The following is a 14,079-nucleotide window of genomic DNA, read 5'->3' on the forward strand; positions in this document are numbered from 1 at the left end:
TAGTAGAACAGAGAGAAGAGAGAAAGAAAAACTAGAAAATAGATGTAAACAAAAAAACACGCGCGGTTCGTTGGTAGAATCCGATCTCGATCGAGGCGTGATCGTCGGGAACCGACGAATGGGAGATTAGGTTCTACGGGACGACGGGGGTAAGGGGGGAAAAGAGGTATTGGAAGGGGGGATGGTGTGTGTGTGTGTGTGTCCAACGGTTTCGATAGTTGTCTAAAGTGTATGTATGTGTCTCGGGAAGGCTGTGTGTGTGTGTCCTATCGCGTGTTCCTCTTCCGATCGATTCGAGGAAGATCTGTATAACACGTCGGTCGAGAAATACTCGCCGATGACGATGATGATGACGAGATGACGAGACCCGTATATGTGCGTCCATCCATCGTTTTTCTTATTCTTCTTGGACCACTTCGCGTCGCGCGTGCTAGCTTCCCGCCGTTCCTAGACCGGACAGACAAGGAACTCGTACTCGAACATCAGCGAGACCGCGACGAACACGAAGTAGAGGAGGAACATCGTGAACCCGAGACCCTTGTTCATCCGCCACTTGAAGCACGCGATGCTCATGATCACGAACAGGAGCATGCAGAACAGTATCGCTATGCTGCACACCATCCCCACCGAGTTCACCTCCACGGGTCGTCCGTAGATCAGCCCGTACAGCAACCACGGTACCGGAAGCCTGCGAAGCAGAAATGTCGGATTCTTATGAATAGGTTCAGTAGGTCGATCAAGTGTAGTATGAAATGATTCCTAGAACCCTGGTCGGGAGAATATTGTAAGAGTCCACTGTACAGTAAAGCACCGATGAGTGTTCGAAGACACCTCGGCATTGAGTGCTCAGACGTCATCTCCACTACTGGGGGAATCCCTAGTGGGACCAGTCAAGCGCCAAGTGGTGGGGATGATGTCTGAAGGCTCAGTGTCGAGGACTCTTCGAACACTCATCAATGATTTCCTATACATCTTCGTTTTTTGCTCACGGAAACATACCGTAAAATCGAGTCAACAATTGCACTATCCTTCTTAATGGGATTCCTTTCATAGAAGTTAATTTTTGTTAGCCACAACAAACACGTGGTGGCAAAAGATCAGAGCAAGAAACATCCTACCTTGTGCGATATAAAACAAATCCACTATAAATCGTATTCGACAAACGGAAGTAGGAGGATCCCGCATTTGCTTCACAACACTACTTCGCGCATTATTTTTCTCTTCGATGCAATTCTAATCGTAATCCTCGAGGTGCAATCGCGTCTTACGCGAAATGTATGCGGTTTTCTGTTTTTGCCACACCTCCACCCCAACTGACAGCCCCCAGAACAGAGCTACGGCGAGGTGAGTAGAAGCGAGAGAGCAGTTTCGCGTCGGTGTTTCTTTACCGGGCAGATTGCCAGCTGGCAGCCGGACAACAACGGATGCGTGGAACCGAATCGATCTTCGATCGAGTCGATTGCCGAAAAGGGTGGTTCGCTGCCAGGAAATCGTGCGTGCCTGTGTATGCGGCTCTATATAGGGTGTCCCAAAATAGCTTCGACTCCCGGAAATGAGGGGTTCCTGAGATGATTTGTAACAACTTTTTCCTTAGCAAAAATGTTATCCGAGGCTTCGTTAACGAGATATTAATGAAAAACCTCGACCAATCAGAGGGCTAGTCTGCCGGGTGAGCTTCCGCGGTAGCGTTGGCTACGCGTTGGGATTGGTAGCCAACGCTCGCGCTCTGATTGGTCGGGGTTTTTCGTTAATATCTGGTTAACAAAGCCTCGGATAACATTTTTGCTAAGGAAAAAGTTGTTTCAAATCATCTCAGGAACCCCTCACTTCCGGGACTCGAAGCTATTTTGGGACACCCTGTATATCTTTGTATATCTCTGTATTGGTCCGTGTGTGTGCTTTCTGCCTGTGCGGGAGTGTGTCCGCGTTCCGGAAGATCGGCCCGAGTTGATCTCGATTCGTCGAATAAACTGTCGCGTCCTCTCTCTTTCTCGCTTTTGCGCGCGCACACACGGCCTGCTGTGTTGCGTCTGCAAACACGGGGAACGAAGCCACGGGCTGGAACGGGGTGGAACCGGGCCATCGTTACTTTATTCTCGTCGTCAACGAAAAATTCCAGTCCCCGCACGGAAACGAAACGAAACGAAGCCCCACAGCTTTTATCACGCCCTGACCACAGATATATACTCTCTCGCTGCCCCATAATGTCGTTTTGCCCTTCAACAGGATTGCCAGAGGATTCCTTATCGTTAGGGATAAGGTGACGTGACGTGGAGGTATAACAGGGTTTTGTAGGATGATAGTATACAGGTTTTTAATGATATACGTGGAATATTAGGTATAGAATGTTATGAACCTTCGAGATATATTATGAATATTAGTAAAAATTATCGAAGTTGCGTTGGCAAAATAAAAAAAAAATATTTCGGTGAACGGGAATCGATCACAGGACCTATGATTTACCAGTCAAACGACCTTATACTTCGATAAGTTTCACTTATATTCATAGTACAGTAAGACCTCCATGAGAGCGACGAACTCGAGTCCGCTTCGGAGCATTCACGGCAAGGCGAAAAGGTTGTCAAAAGGTTGCCTCTCATAAATTTGATTTTGCCCGAAGTCTCTGCTTAGTCTATACCTAATATTTCACGTATATCATTCGGAACTTGTATACTATCATCTTACAAAACCCAGTTGAAATCGAAGTCGGACTCTATCACTTGTAAGTGTCGCCGTGATCCGATTTTTCAGTGAAGAAAATCACCTCGTAGGGTACAGGTTATTACCGTACCCCATTTCGGAACGAGCCTCCGGGCGCCAAGATTTATCGAGACGTCGCACGGTATAGGAAGGCGATTAAATTAATTAAGTCAATTAGCCTAATTACTGGCAACGACTTGCTTCCCAGGCCTCTGCGGGCTTCCCTCCCTCCCCTTCGTGGGCCAAGCTTCATTTTTCTCCAGGGATTCCCGAATGTTCCTGCAACATTCGAACTTTGCTGTGCCCTAGATTCGTGGAGATCACGGATCTGTATCTATTATTAAAAATTCAACGATCTTCGAAGAATTTTCCTACCGTTCCGAGGAGTTAGGGACGTCAATGTGGGGGCTTTGTGGTACGAATACATTTCGTAGCATTCGAAAGCACACCGTGGATCCAACGCGTTGGTTCTCCCTTGGGCTTACCCTCAATGGATCATCCTGGGAAATGAGTCGTGGCGCGTCTGGCACGGTATTTTCGGTATTTCACCCGTCAACCGATATAATAATACAGGATCGAAGGGGAACGACCGAATGACGAACGCCATTACGACGGGGAATATCGAGAATAGTTGAATGGTCCCCAGGGCGCAACGAGCAATTCCTGAGCGGAGTCCTCTCCTCTTTGGGCGATTCCGTTCGTCGGTGAAGATTCCAATTTATACGTTTCACGCCGCGGTAGCTCGAATGCTGCTGCTTGCTGCTGCTCGTACAATAACTGGCGACGGGCCAGTGATTGATTCGGGTCCCCTTCGGGCCGCGACTTTCGAGTGCTCGAGTTTTTACCCCACCAGCCTGATCTTGTTATATTCGGGTCGAGAAGCGTCCGTGAGAATCGCGGGGAAAAATCTTGGAAGAGTCTAATAGCCTTAAAGACATTCGGAGGACTCGGGAACTTTCTCGGGAGCACGATAAGTCTTCTAACACCTGGAACCGTCTCCTCGTTTAATCGCCTCGAATTTTAATGCGCCATGCGAACTTCAACGAACGTCGAGCATTTAAGTATCTCACAGAAGGGGATTTGCACTTGATTAAATAAGTTCACGAGAACGTTGTTACGACCCCGGTTTGATTTTGCTTTCCAGTTTATAGACTGCTGCTGGGATAATTTAATGGAAACCTCAAATGTTGAATTAACGTTATTCAAATAAACCTATGATTTATCTTTAAATTGGTATTAACACATGTGCAGAAATAGTAATACAACTAAAATAATATTTAACTTTTAAAGTATGAAAAGAGAGCAATTTGTGATCACCTAAATTATATATATCTGTATCTCACTCTGAGCTAACAAATTGTACGTATTAATTTTAGAAGAGTTAATAATTATTTAGTAATTTTATGGAAGTTAACCCTTATTATAATAAACTTATTATATGGATGGTTCTTCTAATTCCCGAACGACGTTCCGTCCTCGCGTGAACTCCTTTTAAGAGAAAAACGAGGCGAGCGATTTAACGCGACAAATGGAACGATGTACGTATCTATATTATCCAATTAAATGCATTGTGTCCACAGTACAGGGGTTTCCGATATTTCCAATAGCGGCCCGATTGCGAATTTGCCGCGGGAGAACGAGAACCGTTTCTTTAGCTGCTTTCAAGAAGTAATCGTTCCCGACGTCTCAGCAATTTCCGTTCACCGAAGACACCCTTCCTTCTCCGTCGTGGCGATCGATATCGTAAAGCCTTAAGGAAACTTTGCGTGTTATCCGCGCACACGAAAGGGAAAAGTCTCGGCGATAGACTGTGTGCGTCGAGATCCTAAAATCGGAAAGGTTACGACTCTGTGACTGTTTGTCTTTACAGTCAAGGGCTTAGGCCACCTTGAATCAGTCGAAATCAATTTCGGTAATTTTTCTCGGGAAGAATAATTACATATATGGAAAATTCAATGTAAAATCTTCTGTTGCACAATTTCCTGAACACATAACCTCTTTCTAATACGTTTACATTTCAGCGAACGAACAGAAGAATTTGCGATCATGATTCCTTCGGCGATTTTCGAAGATATTGAGCACTCAAAGTTACTGGACAATTTTTTATAATGCACGTATGATTGAACAGTAGTTTTATTTATTCTTCTTTATTCTTTGTATTCTCGATCCACTACTGGATGGAATAAATTCACAATTCACAATTTCCCAATCCTAAAACACAGTCCGCGACGTTGTCACTAGAGGATCAACTCGAGATGACGAGGAGCTACGAGAGTAATTTTTATCCTCGAGCTTTTAACGGTGATTTTCCTGCGTAACGAAGCCATTCCCCATGATTTCTCTGGAAATAATTGCCGTCGTGTACAGGACCCGCGAGGATCCCCGTCGGCCATGTCCCGACGAGATGAGTGCCGGGTTAACGAGAGATTCCACCGGCTCAAAGTGACGTAATAATATTAATCGCGCGCCTCGACCGTTCGCCGCCCTCGGAAGAATAACCCGTGGCCCCTGTCCCCGAGAGCAATCTTTCGATCCTCGGTTATAACGTGAATTTACGTAATTCCCTACGAAACGAGACGGACGAAGTGAAATATGCTTGGTAATCGACGGGGTTAACCCGCTCACTCCATCTCTTTGGTATCTTGTACAACATTTTTCCTTTTATAAAATCAAAAAGAATTCCAGATTTTTTATTTTACAATTATTGAAATCGTAGAGATACTTTCATCGTAGACAAACATACTTCTCCCCACTCCATAGAAAAACTGGGTTGTTTATATCCAAGCCTAATTTTGTACTGTTTCCAGCTTCAAAGAAATCTGAAAAAATTCTGACACACCTGTCAAAGGTAATTGATCGCAAATTCTTCTACTACATTCTACAATCGTTCGGTAATTCGAACGTCTCAAACTTTTTTCACAAAAAATAAAAGTTCGAAGCAAAGTCCGGGAACAATGAGAATTCGCTTGATTGGTCAACGACCCACACGACGGGGTTAAAACTCTCTCGTGGACGTAGCTCGGATCGTCGAAGAATATTTCTCGAGAGGCTGGCCAATGTTCGTCACGTGCCTCCGTGTGGGGAAGACGCCCTCACGAAACAAAAGATTCTTCCTCCGAACGAGGACGGGGAATCGATCTCCTCGTGAGATAAGCGGCTTTCTCGAAACGTATCTTATTTCGCGGGCATTAGCGACAAGGCTCGTATATACCCCCACAGAGGGGGATGAGGGGATCAGATTGTGCGTGTTTCTGTCGCGTGAAAATTGCCATAACCGATGCCCTCGATAACGGCGTCGCGATGGCCGCTTATAACCGGAGCCTCGCGTAAATCCATACGCGACCTACATCGGACTGTTGAGGGGGTGGGCTGGTTGGAAAACAAATACCGATAAATTATCGCCGTACGCGGTAGAGAAAAGCGGAACTCTTGCTTTTATTGTCCAGAGAACTCCTCCCTTCCTGGATCGCCAACGGCGGATGTTTCCGGTCCACCCTGTTTTATTCCATTTCGTTCGATAGCTCGAGGAACGCAAATAGCTTTTATACCACGGCGAGGTGTTTGAAACGTGGCTTGTAAACGATTGTAAAGTTGGATTACCCGGGATCATTTTTTTTTTATGTTATTGACGTAACGTAAAATGTCTGTCCCGTTTTTTTTATCACGAACGAATTTGGTTGGAGTGCTTCTCGTGAGCTCCGAAGTACGGCTCCCCTACGTGCCGATGAACATGACACCTTACATGTCTGTTACCACAGACACTTCCATTAGTGTCAAATAACAACGAAAAAAGAACAAACACCGTGATTGCCTTATAAACATGAACGTGGTCGAAAATTACAAATACAGTGTTAATTAATACATTCCAGTTAGCGACATGAGTATTGTTAAAAAAAATGTATCTATTAATAATATAACAAATCTCCTTGTCACTGTCGAGGAGCCTTCGAACACTCATCGAGGATTTCCTGTATTTAAATACACGTGAAAGGGATCTTTAAATTGCTTACCCAACGGTCACGTCGAATATGTTGCTGCCCACGGAGCTCGACACGGCCATGTCGCCGAATCCTTTCCGCGCGACGATCACGCTGGTGATCAGATCCGGGATGCTAGTCCCCGCGGCGAGGAATGTCAGCCCCATCACTTCCGGCGGTATACGAACCGTGTCCCCGGCCACGTTCGCCCACCACACCATCAGGTACGAGTACGCCGCTATCCAGAAGATCGACCCGATGAACGTCACCGCGAAGAGTTTCTTCCCTGGAACAGAAACATTTCGAACTGAATATTTTCAGTGTTCCTTCTCTGGCTGATTTTTCCTCCTTTTGTGCCCTGATTAGGATATATATACAGCCAGAAAAATTGTATACGCGAAATAGGATATTCCCTTTTTCGATTGGTCCCTTCTCCATATCCCCTTGCAAATTGATCGTCTGTCGCGCGTGGGAAGGGCGACATCGAGTTTCGTAGCGAATTTCTCTTAGATAGTCGAGATTTCGAATTCGATGGATACATTCAGATTTCTCGTACGCTCGAGCAACGGTGAACCCTATTATGGGAGAATACTCGACCGTGAACCGTATCCTGATCCCTTATTACGGAAAAAAACCTATCCAAAGACCCTGTTCTCCCTTGTTTTACTGTTTCTATTGCAAAGGGAAATGGATCGAGCATATATCACACCGTACACAGAATAAATGTACCACGCCCAGGGTTTAAGTTTCTATAATTTGTTTATAACTTTTTTTTATGGATGGAAAAGGCAAAATTTTGGGCGGACAGACGTGGACAAATCGTGGACAAACGAGTATTGTTTGCTTTTTATAAAAATTTGAAACGATTCGCAACTTCGGAGGATCGTGAAAACCGCGAGCTGTCAGTGGCGAAAGTAGACCGCGAAACTTCACGCCCAAGGCTCTACGAACAAGGGGGAATTTCTCGTTTGTTCGGCTTTAACTCCTTTCCGGTAGAGCGAACGAAAAAAAATTCCCATTCGCGCCCCTGGAAACTAGGGGTTGGGAAGGGGGATGGCGAGAGGTGGAAGCTCTCATCGGAGCGGCCGCGCGAAACGGCCGTCAATTATCCCCCTGTGCGATGGTCGACGTTATATCGCGAGTCCAATTAATCATTTGCTTCGTACCTGTATGGACGTCGTGCACCGTGTGCGATCGTGGTGATTTGAAAAATGAGGAATAAAAGTTTCCTTAACTATATGCCTGCTCGCGAACGGTGGCTGAGAGTTCTGGTCCTGCAACAGGATTCATCGACGCATTTTGCAAACGAATTTTCCCGCGAGGTGGCACGTTGTTTGTATTGAGTTCTCGTGTGGGGGGTCGAGTACCGTGATTTTCCGTAACAATGAAAAGCGGCGTGTGAATGCGCCCAACCCCGGCGACAATCAGTCGTCGATTCGAAATTAGCGTGTCAATATCATCTTTCGTCGGGCGGCATTGTGTCGCGTCGAAACACTGGAGGGGGGCCGTTAATAGGCCGTGATAATGCAGCCCGATTCCGTGATTGATGGCGGCTGGGAAACGGTTTTGAATAATAGACACACAGACAGACACACGATCACGTGTGTTTCGTCACCGTGCACATCTTAGAGGCTCGTTCAATTGCGTCGATTACATTCCTATTGGAATTGAATGGGACGGAACGTGTACGTTGATGAATTTGTCTGGAATGGGAATTTCTATAAACATATCTATGAAATGATTATGCATAAATGACTTACAAGGGAGGATAGGTTGGTCTCAGAACCCGATTTTCTTGTGAATTTGTAGTTGATCATTAATACCATTTTTCTTTTAGAAGTGCCATTTTCGTCAACTTTATATAAGTTTGTTCATTTCTAAAATAACGAGTTGAACGTGAATGTGTAATACGATTTTTTTGTTCAAAATGTCAATGTATAAGCAATAATGATCCCAAAAATATATTTTAAAAATATTAAAAAAACACTGTAGTAGTTTCTTGCTGTGTAAAAGGGTGTCGCAATGAAATTTCGAAAACAATTGTTTCCGTCCGTACAAAGTCTACCCATTATTCTCGTAATGGAGGAGACGAAAATCGCCGAGCAAAAGGGGAATGGACCGTCCGTTGAATGAACATTTCAGCCTTGTATAACACACACGGCGATTTTCGAGCGTAATTTACCGAGCCCGCCCGCGGTCTAATCGAGCGACCGCTCCTCGCCCGCAAAGATTACGGTGCCCGTGTTCGGGATCGCTTTAGCGCTGTAGTTTCTTGTTAATGCCGCGACAGAGCAAGCATACCGTGGGAATCGCATATATGCGCCGTTCCGCGAGGCTTGTGGATTCGCGCTAGCAGGACAGCCGGCCGGATTAATTTGTCCTTCGAGAGGGCTGGAGAATATTGTTAGTCACCACGACAAAGTCTAATATTTGCTCAGCAATCGACTGTAACCAGGTACTTGCGAGGTCAGAATTACCACGGTAAATCGAACAAAGAGCCTTCGTGATTCTTGCAAATTTAACAAAACATTCTATTGTATTAACCTGTGTGAACGGATTAATTAATTAAGGTGTACTACTAAAATTCCAATAGGGAGTGACAAATAAGATTCTCTAGAAAACTTTCAGTACTTACCCTTAGGTGTCCTCGTGTCCGGTAACGTGAGCCACAGGGGGAACAAAATCGGCGCGACTAAAATATACGTGAGCCTCTTCCTGGGACTGCTGGGCCAGCCCATGTCCAACGCCTCCGGAGGTTCATCCTCCTCTCCCTGGAACACAGGCCGTGATTTTATCAAAAGACACTAGTCCTCAGCCATTCGAGAAAAATCAAAAAGAATAAAATAAACATTTCACCGATTATCACAGGTGGCTTATGCTTGATTCGTTTCACAAATCTGAGCTAGCCGTATACATATACAGGGTGAGTATTAACAAAAATATACATTGACCGATTAATCTCTTAAAATGATATGTAATTCGTTAAAACGTTTTCTGATACAATCAATAATTAACGAGTCATTTTCGGTAGTAGTTCTTATTGACTCACCCTGTATATCATTAGGAAACACAATAAAGGCTCGCGGCGGCGAAGGCATATATGCCTCTAAAAACCACGAGCCGCTCGACGAAGGTGCACAAAGCACCGGGATCCTTATTCATCCTCGGCTAACCGCAAGTGGGGGACACAATGGCCTCAAGGTGTTTGGATTTTCCAGCTGGAAATCGTGTTCCGTCCCGTGATAATTGCTGCGGGACACACAAGGCCGTCGTCGCAAGTAATCTCCGTCAGAATTGCACACATACAAACACAAACGCACACCGATAAATCCGTCCTGTCTCGGTTCGAGGCCGTCTTCGCGCGTTCTCTTCTACTTGGCGGCGAATGTCTGACCAGAAAGTGGCTTTTTTACTGGGGAACGACAAGTTTGTTGAGAGTGTTAACTGTATAACGATTACGATGGAAATTAACAAAACTGTCTGATTTTTAACAAGTCCGTATAATTGCTAAAAATAGTAGTTTTTTAATTTTTCAAAAATGTTGAATTTCCGTTTAATTTACGTTCGAACCATTACACGAAAAACGTTGAAACCCTTTTTTGTTACGGAACATAAGAAATGTTCTATTACGGAACAGTATCTCCCTTTTTTGCATGACTTTATATCTTATATAACACACGATTTCGATCTAATAAGGAATCGAATTAAGCATGTGTTATAGAAACGTCGCAAGTGGACTTCACTTGCCGTATCTTGATTGGAGGATTCCAGATCATCCGGAGAGAAGGACGCACGGATACAGAGATCGAGGCGCAGGTGGAAGAAAAAAAAATTGACCTTGACGAGCGGAAAAGTACACGATGTCGCGAGGAGAGCGTGTCAGAAAACTACGGAACTCGGGCATCGGGGGGCTGGTGAGCTTCGCTTCGATTATGCTCGGAGGGGGGAGGGGGGTGGAGGTAAAAAGAGGGATTGAAATAGGCAATGTGCAGAGCTCGCACCGACGACGCTGCCGGGTGTGTGTGTAGCTAGAATTGACCCAGATTCGCGGCAGGGTGCATTCAAAATGAAAAGAGGCCTTCTCGCTCATTTAAGACAAAGAGCTTCGAGAATCCTCCCCCTCCCCCCTTCATCCTCTTCGCGATCTACACGGGGAGAGCGCGCTTTAACCGTCGAGCTAATATCGGCGGAAAAGATCGCGTAATTCTTCGTCACCTGGGGAGAACCGATCCAAATCGTGTACATCCGATTTTTTTTTCCGTGGTTGAACTTTACTTTGCCGAACTATGGAATTTTGTTTGCATGAAAGAATCAAAGTGGCCCCGAATCAAAATTTAACAGCTGAAATTGTCGAAAGCGAATTTTTTTTATTTCCTAAAGAATCTTACATCAAGTTATTATTAAGATTAATTCAAAAAGATTTGTTTCAAACGAAAAAAAGATTTGTTACTTAAAAAATAGAAAATAGTTTCTCGACAATTCATAGATTTTTTTCCTCGAACTGCTCGGAACACACGACCGTGAAAAATGGGGACCGTTTCGTTCCCATTGGATCTTCCAGCGAAACGTTCGTGTCAGGAGTGACGGAGGGAGGGAAAAGTTCCCCAGAAAAAGAAAGAGTTCTTCAGACGAAACAGAGGGGGGCTGGCCGGTCCACAAAAGATATTAAGGTGAAAGCCTCTCCGGGTTTGACGGCGAACGATTCAAAAACGAAAGTCTTGATGGGTGGGGGAGGGAGGAGGGAGGAAAAAGCCACTCTTCGCGATTGCGTTGTTTCCAGGCCGGTCGTCTTCCGCGCGAACGGAAAACGACCCAATTGTCGAACGTCCTGTCCATTATCGAGGAATACAATGCCTGTTTTACGTCGAACGGTCGAGAGATAGACCGGTGCGCGCGTGGGCGTAGCCAGAAACTGACGACGCGAAAGGACGAATGGCAACAACACTGCTGCGGCCTTGCTCTAGCTGCGGGTATACACACTAGATTTTCCTCGAGGCAATCAGTTATTCGTGTCGCCAGAGTTGGGCAAATTTTATTTCGAATAACGAATAAAGTCTCAGGATTTATTCACGAATAACGATTTTATTCGACGAAAAATTATTCGTTAGTCACGAATAAATCGTTATTTGTTAATCATTATTCACGAATAAGTCTTTATTCGTTATTTTAAATAACTCCGCAACGAAAACGTCAGGAGAAATAAAGGTCCATCCATCAGTAGGAACCCGAAGAGTACGATGCGGTAAGGGGAACCTTCCTCGAAATTTGCGTATACGTCTTGAATAAGTTCATGATTCAAATGCAGCTAGGGATAGTTAGAGGGCAACTCTGAGTGACAAGAATTTGTATTGTCGTTTATGATTGAGAAATCGACGGTGGAGAGGGGGGTGTGAATCGTTTGTCAGAGGTTGACCAGCCGAGAAATAAGGAGATTCTTCTCTCTCGGATCTCATTTTTCTTATCGCCGCGGCACGTCCAGCCGAGTCATCAAATATCTATCTCTGTCCGCGGGCCAGATGGACGGGAATTTCAGATAGGAGAAACGTCGAGTCAACGACGGAAACGGCGATATGGCTCGTTACGTTTTCACGTTGAGCGACAACCGCGTCGGAGTCGCGTCTCGTTTCCCCCTCTCTCTCTCCAGGGAAAATCGACGAGGAAAATTTCCACGGTTCGTGTGTCCCTCGTGGCACGGGGATAAAAATTTATTGATCCATGCCCTTAATTCTACACGGATAATCGTACGTATGTATGCCCTACCCACGTAGGCAGAGATCCGATAGAATTTTCTCTGATCGCGATCGATCTTATTGATGGCACGACGGGAAAAAGGCAGGATCGAGACTGTAATTTTGATGATTCGAACCTTCTCTGACACGTTTCATTCTGTCCTGACAGTGACACTTATCGAATACAGTAAATCCTCGATAAGTGTTCAAAGGTTCCTTGGTACTTTTAATGACATTTTCATCAGGTTTGGTACAGTGATAGAGTTTGGAATTGTAAAGCCAATGATATTTGTTTCAATTGTATATGGTCATTAGTTTATAAAATATTTAATGTTCAGTGCCGGGGAGCCTTCGAACGATTCATCGAGGATTTACTGTATACAGTAAATCTTACAAGGAAGCTTTCGTGTGCGTTTATGTGGCTGATCTACATGGAAATTCACGGGAAGACACTCTTCGTCGTAGCAATGGGGCCACACTGTTCGTAACTCGGAAGTTGGCGGAGATTCTACACTCGGTGCTAACTATGTACATTCTACGCCACTCACGGAACTGTCGATATCGAAATACTTAGAGTCTCGAGGCTTTCGCGGTTTCAGAGTCGGGATTTATCTCGAGTACGAGTCTTTCAGGCCTGTTGCCTGAAGCTATGGCTTGGCAATATTTCTTAGATACCACTGTGAGTAATGTTACTTCGAGTCTTCGACAAAGCTAAGCCTTAAACGCGTCTTCACTCGTCCTCTGATCCGTGTCACGAATGATACTCACGCTCGCGGGCAGGAACATGCGTAAACACACGTCAGCAGATATACAGGGTGTAACAAAAATGTTAGAGGACCCGGAAATGGAAGAGTCATGACGTGATTTGAAACAAGTTTTTCCTTAGCAAAAACGTTATCATTTAAATCTATTCCCATAGATCTGTCACCTTTTTGTACTCAAGGTCACGCGGAGGACATACTTTTATAGGTCATTAGGTTGGTCTTGATCTCAACAGTTACATCATGATAGAAATCATAAGAAAAACCTAGTCCTACTTTAAACATAGTCACATTCCAAGATCTGTCATTGTACTGAACCTCATTAAAAAGTCAGCCTTACTTTTAGGGACCTCTCCTTGTAAGTGATTCACTGTATTTGTCCCATTTGACAAAATAATATTACCCTCACAATTTCTTTCTACCATCGGAAACAAGTGAGGTATTTAATCGTGCTCACTTTAAGTGGGACACCCTGTATACGACCGCAATAATCGAGCTATGGGAGGAGGAGGGGGGACGGTGGGAAGGTTTTGGTTCAGGTATTCGTCGAATCTCTGACAATTACCGATTCGAGGCCGGCGTCGAGGCCAGCAGCGATACCGCCGTTCGGAAGTTCCTGGATGCCAGCGGTGGTGCCCGCGGTGGTCGTCGTCGTGGTGGTCGTGGTGGTGCCTTGCGAGCTTTGCTGCAACTGCAGAGTGGTCTCTTTCGACGCGCTGCCGGAGTAATGGGCGGCGGTCGACGTCGCGGCCCCGTTGTGAGGCTTGGTCGCGTCCAAAAGCACCTTCAGCGAGGCTATCGCGTGCAGCTGCGTCGCTTTTTCGTCCACCTTGCCTGAACAGCACCGTACGACATGCAGATTGATCAGAAAGAGTTACAAACATGGGCGTCGACTAAACAAAACGCGCTTTC

General features: G+C 45.3%; 1 protein-coding gene across 1 annotated transcript in view; it reads right to left on the minus strand.

Annotated features, from left to right (window-relative positions):
• Positions 1 to 447: 447 nt before the first annotated feature.
• Positions 448 to 14,079, minus strand: part of LOC107190950 (sodium/potassium/calcium exchanger Nckx30C) — a 51,079-nt gene continuing 37,447 nt past the window's right edge. Inside the window, exons 4-7 of the mRNA XM_015579863.1 lie at positions 13,733 to 14,001; positions 9,313 to 9,448; positions 6,711 to 6,963; positions 448 to 688 (exon numbers count right to left, since the gene is read on the minus strand). Of these exons, the coding sequence (XP_015435349.1) occupies positions 448 to 688; positions 6,711 to 6,963; positions 9,313 to 9,448; positions 13,733 to 14,001 (899 nt within the window). The remainder of the gene's footprint in view (positions 689 to 6,710; positions 6,964 to 9,312; positions 9,449 to 13,732; positions 14,002 to 14,079) is intronic.

The sequence above is a fragment of the Dufourea novaeangliae genome, unplaced genomic scaffold (assembly GCF_001272555.1).
Source record: "Dufourea novaeangliae isolate 0120121106 unplaced genomic scaffold, ASM127255v1 scaffold208, whole genome shotgun sequence".
Taxonomy (NCBI): Eukaryota; Metazoa; Arthropoda; class Insecta; order Hymenoptera; family Halictidae; genus Dufourea; species Dufourea novaeangliae.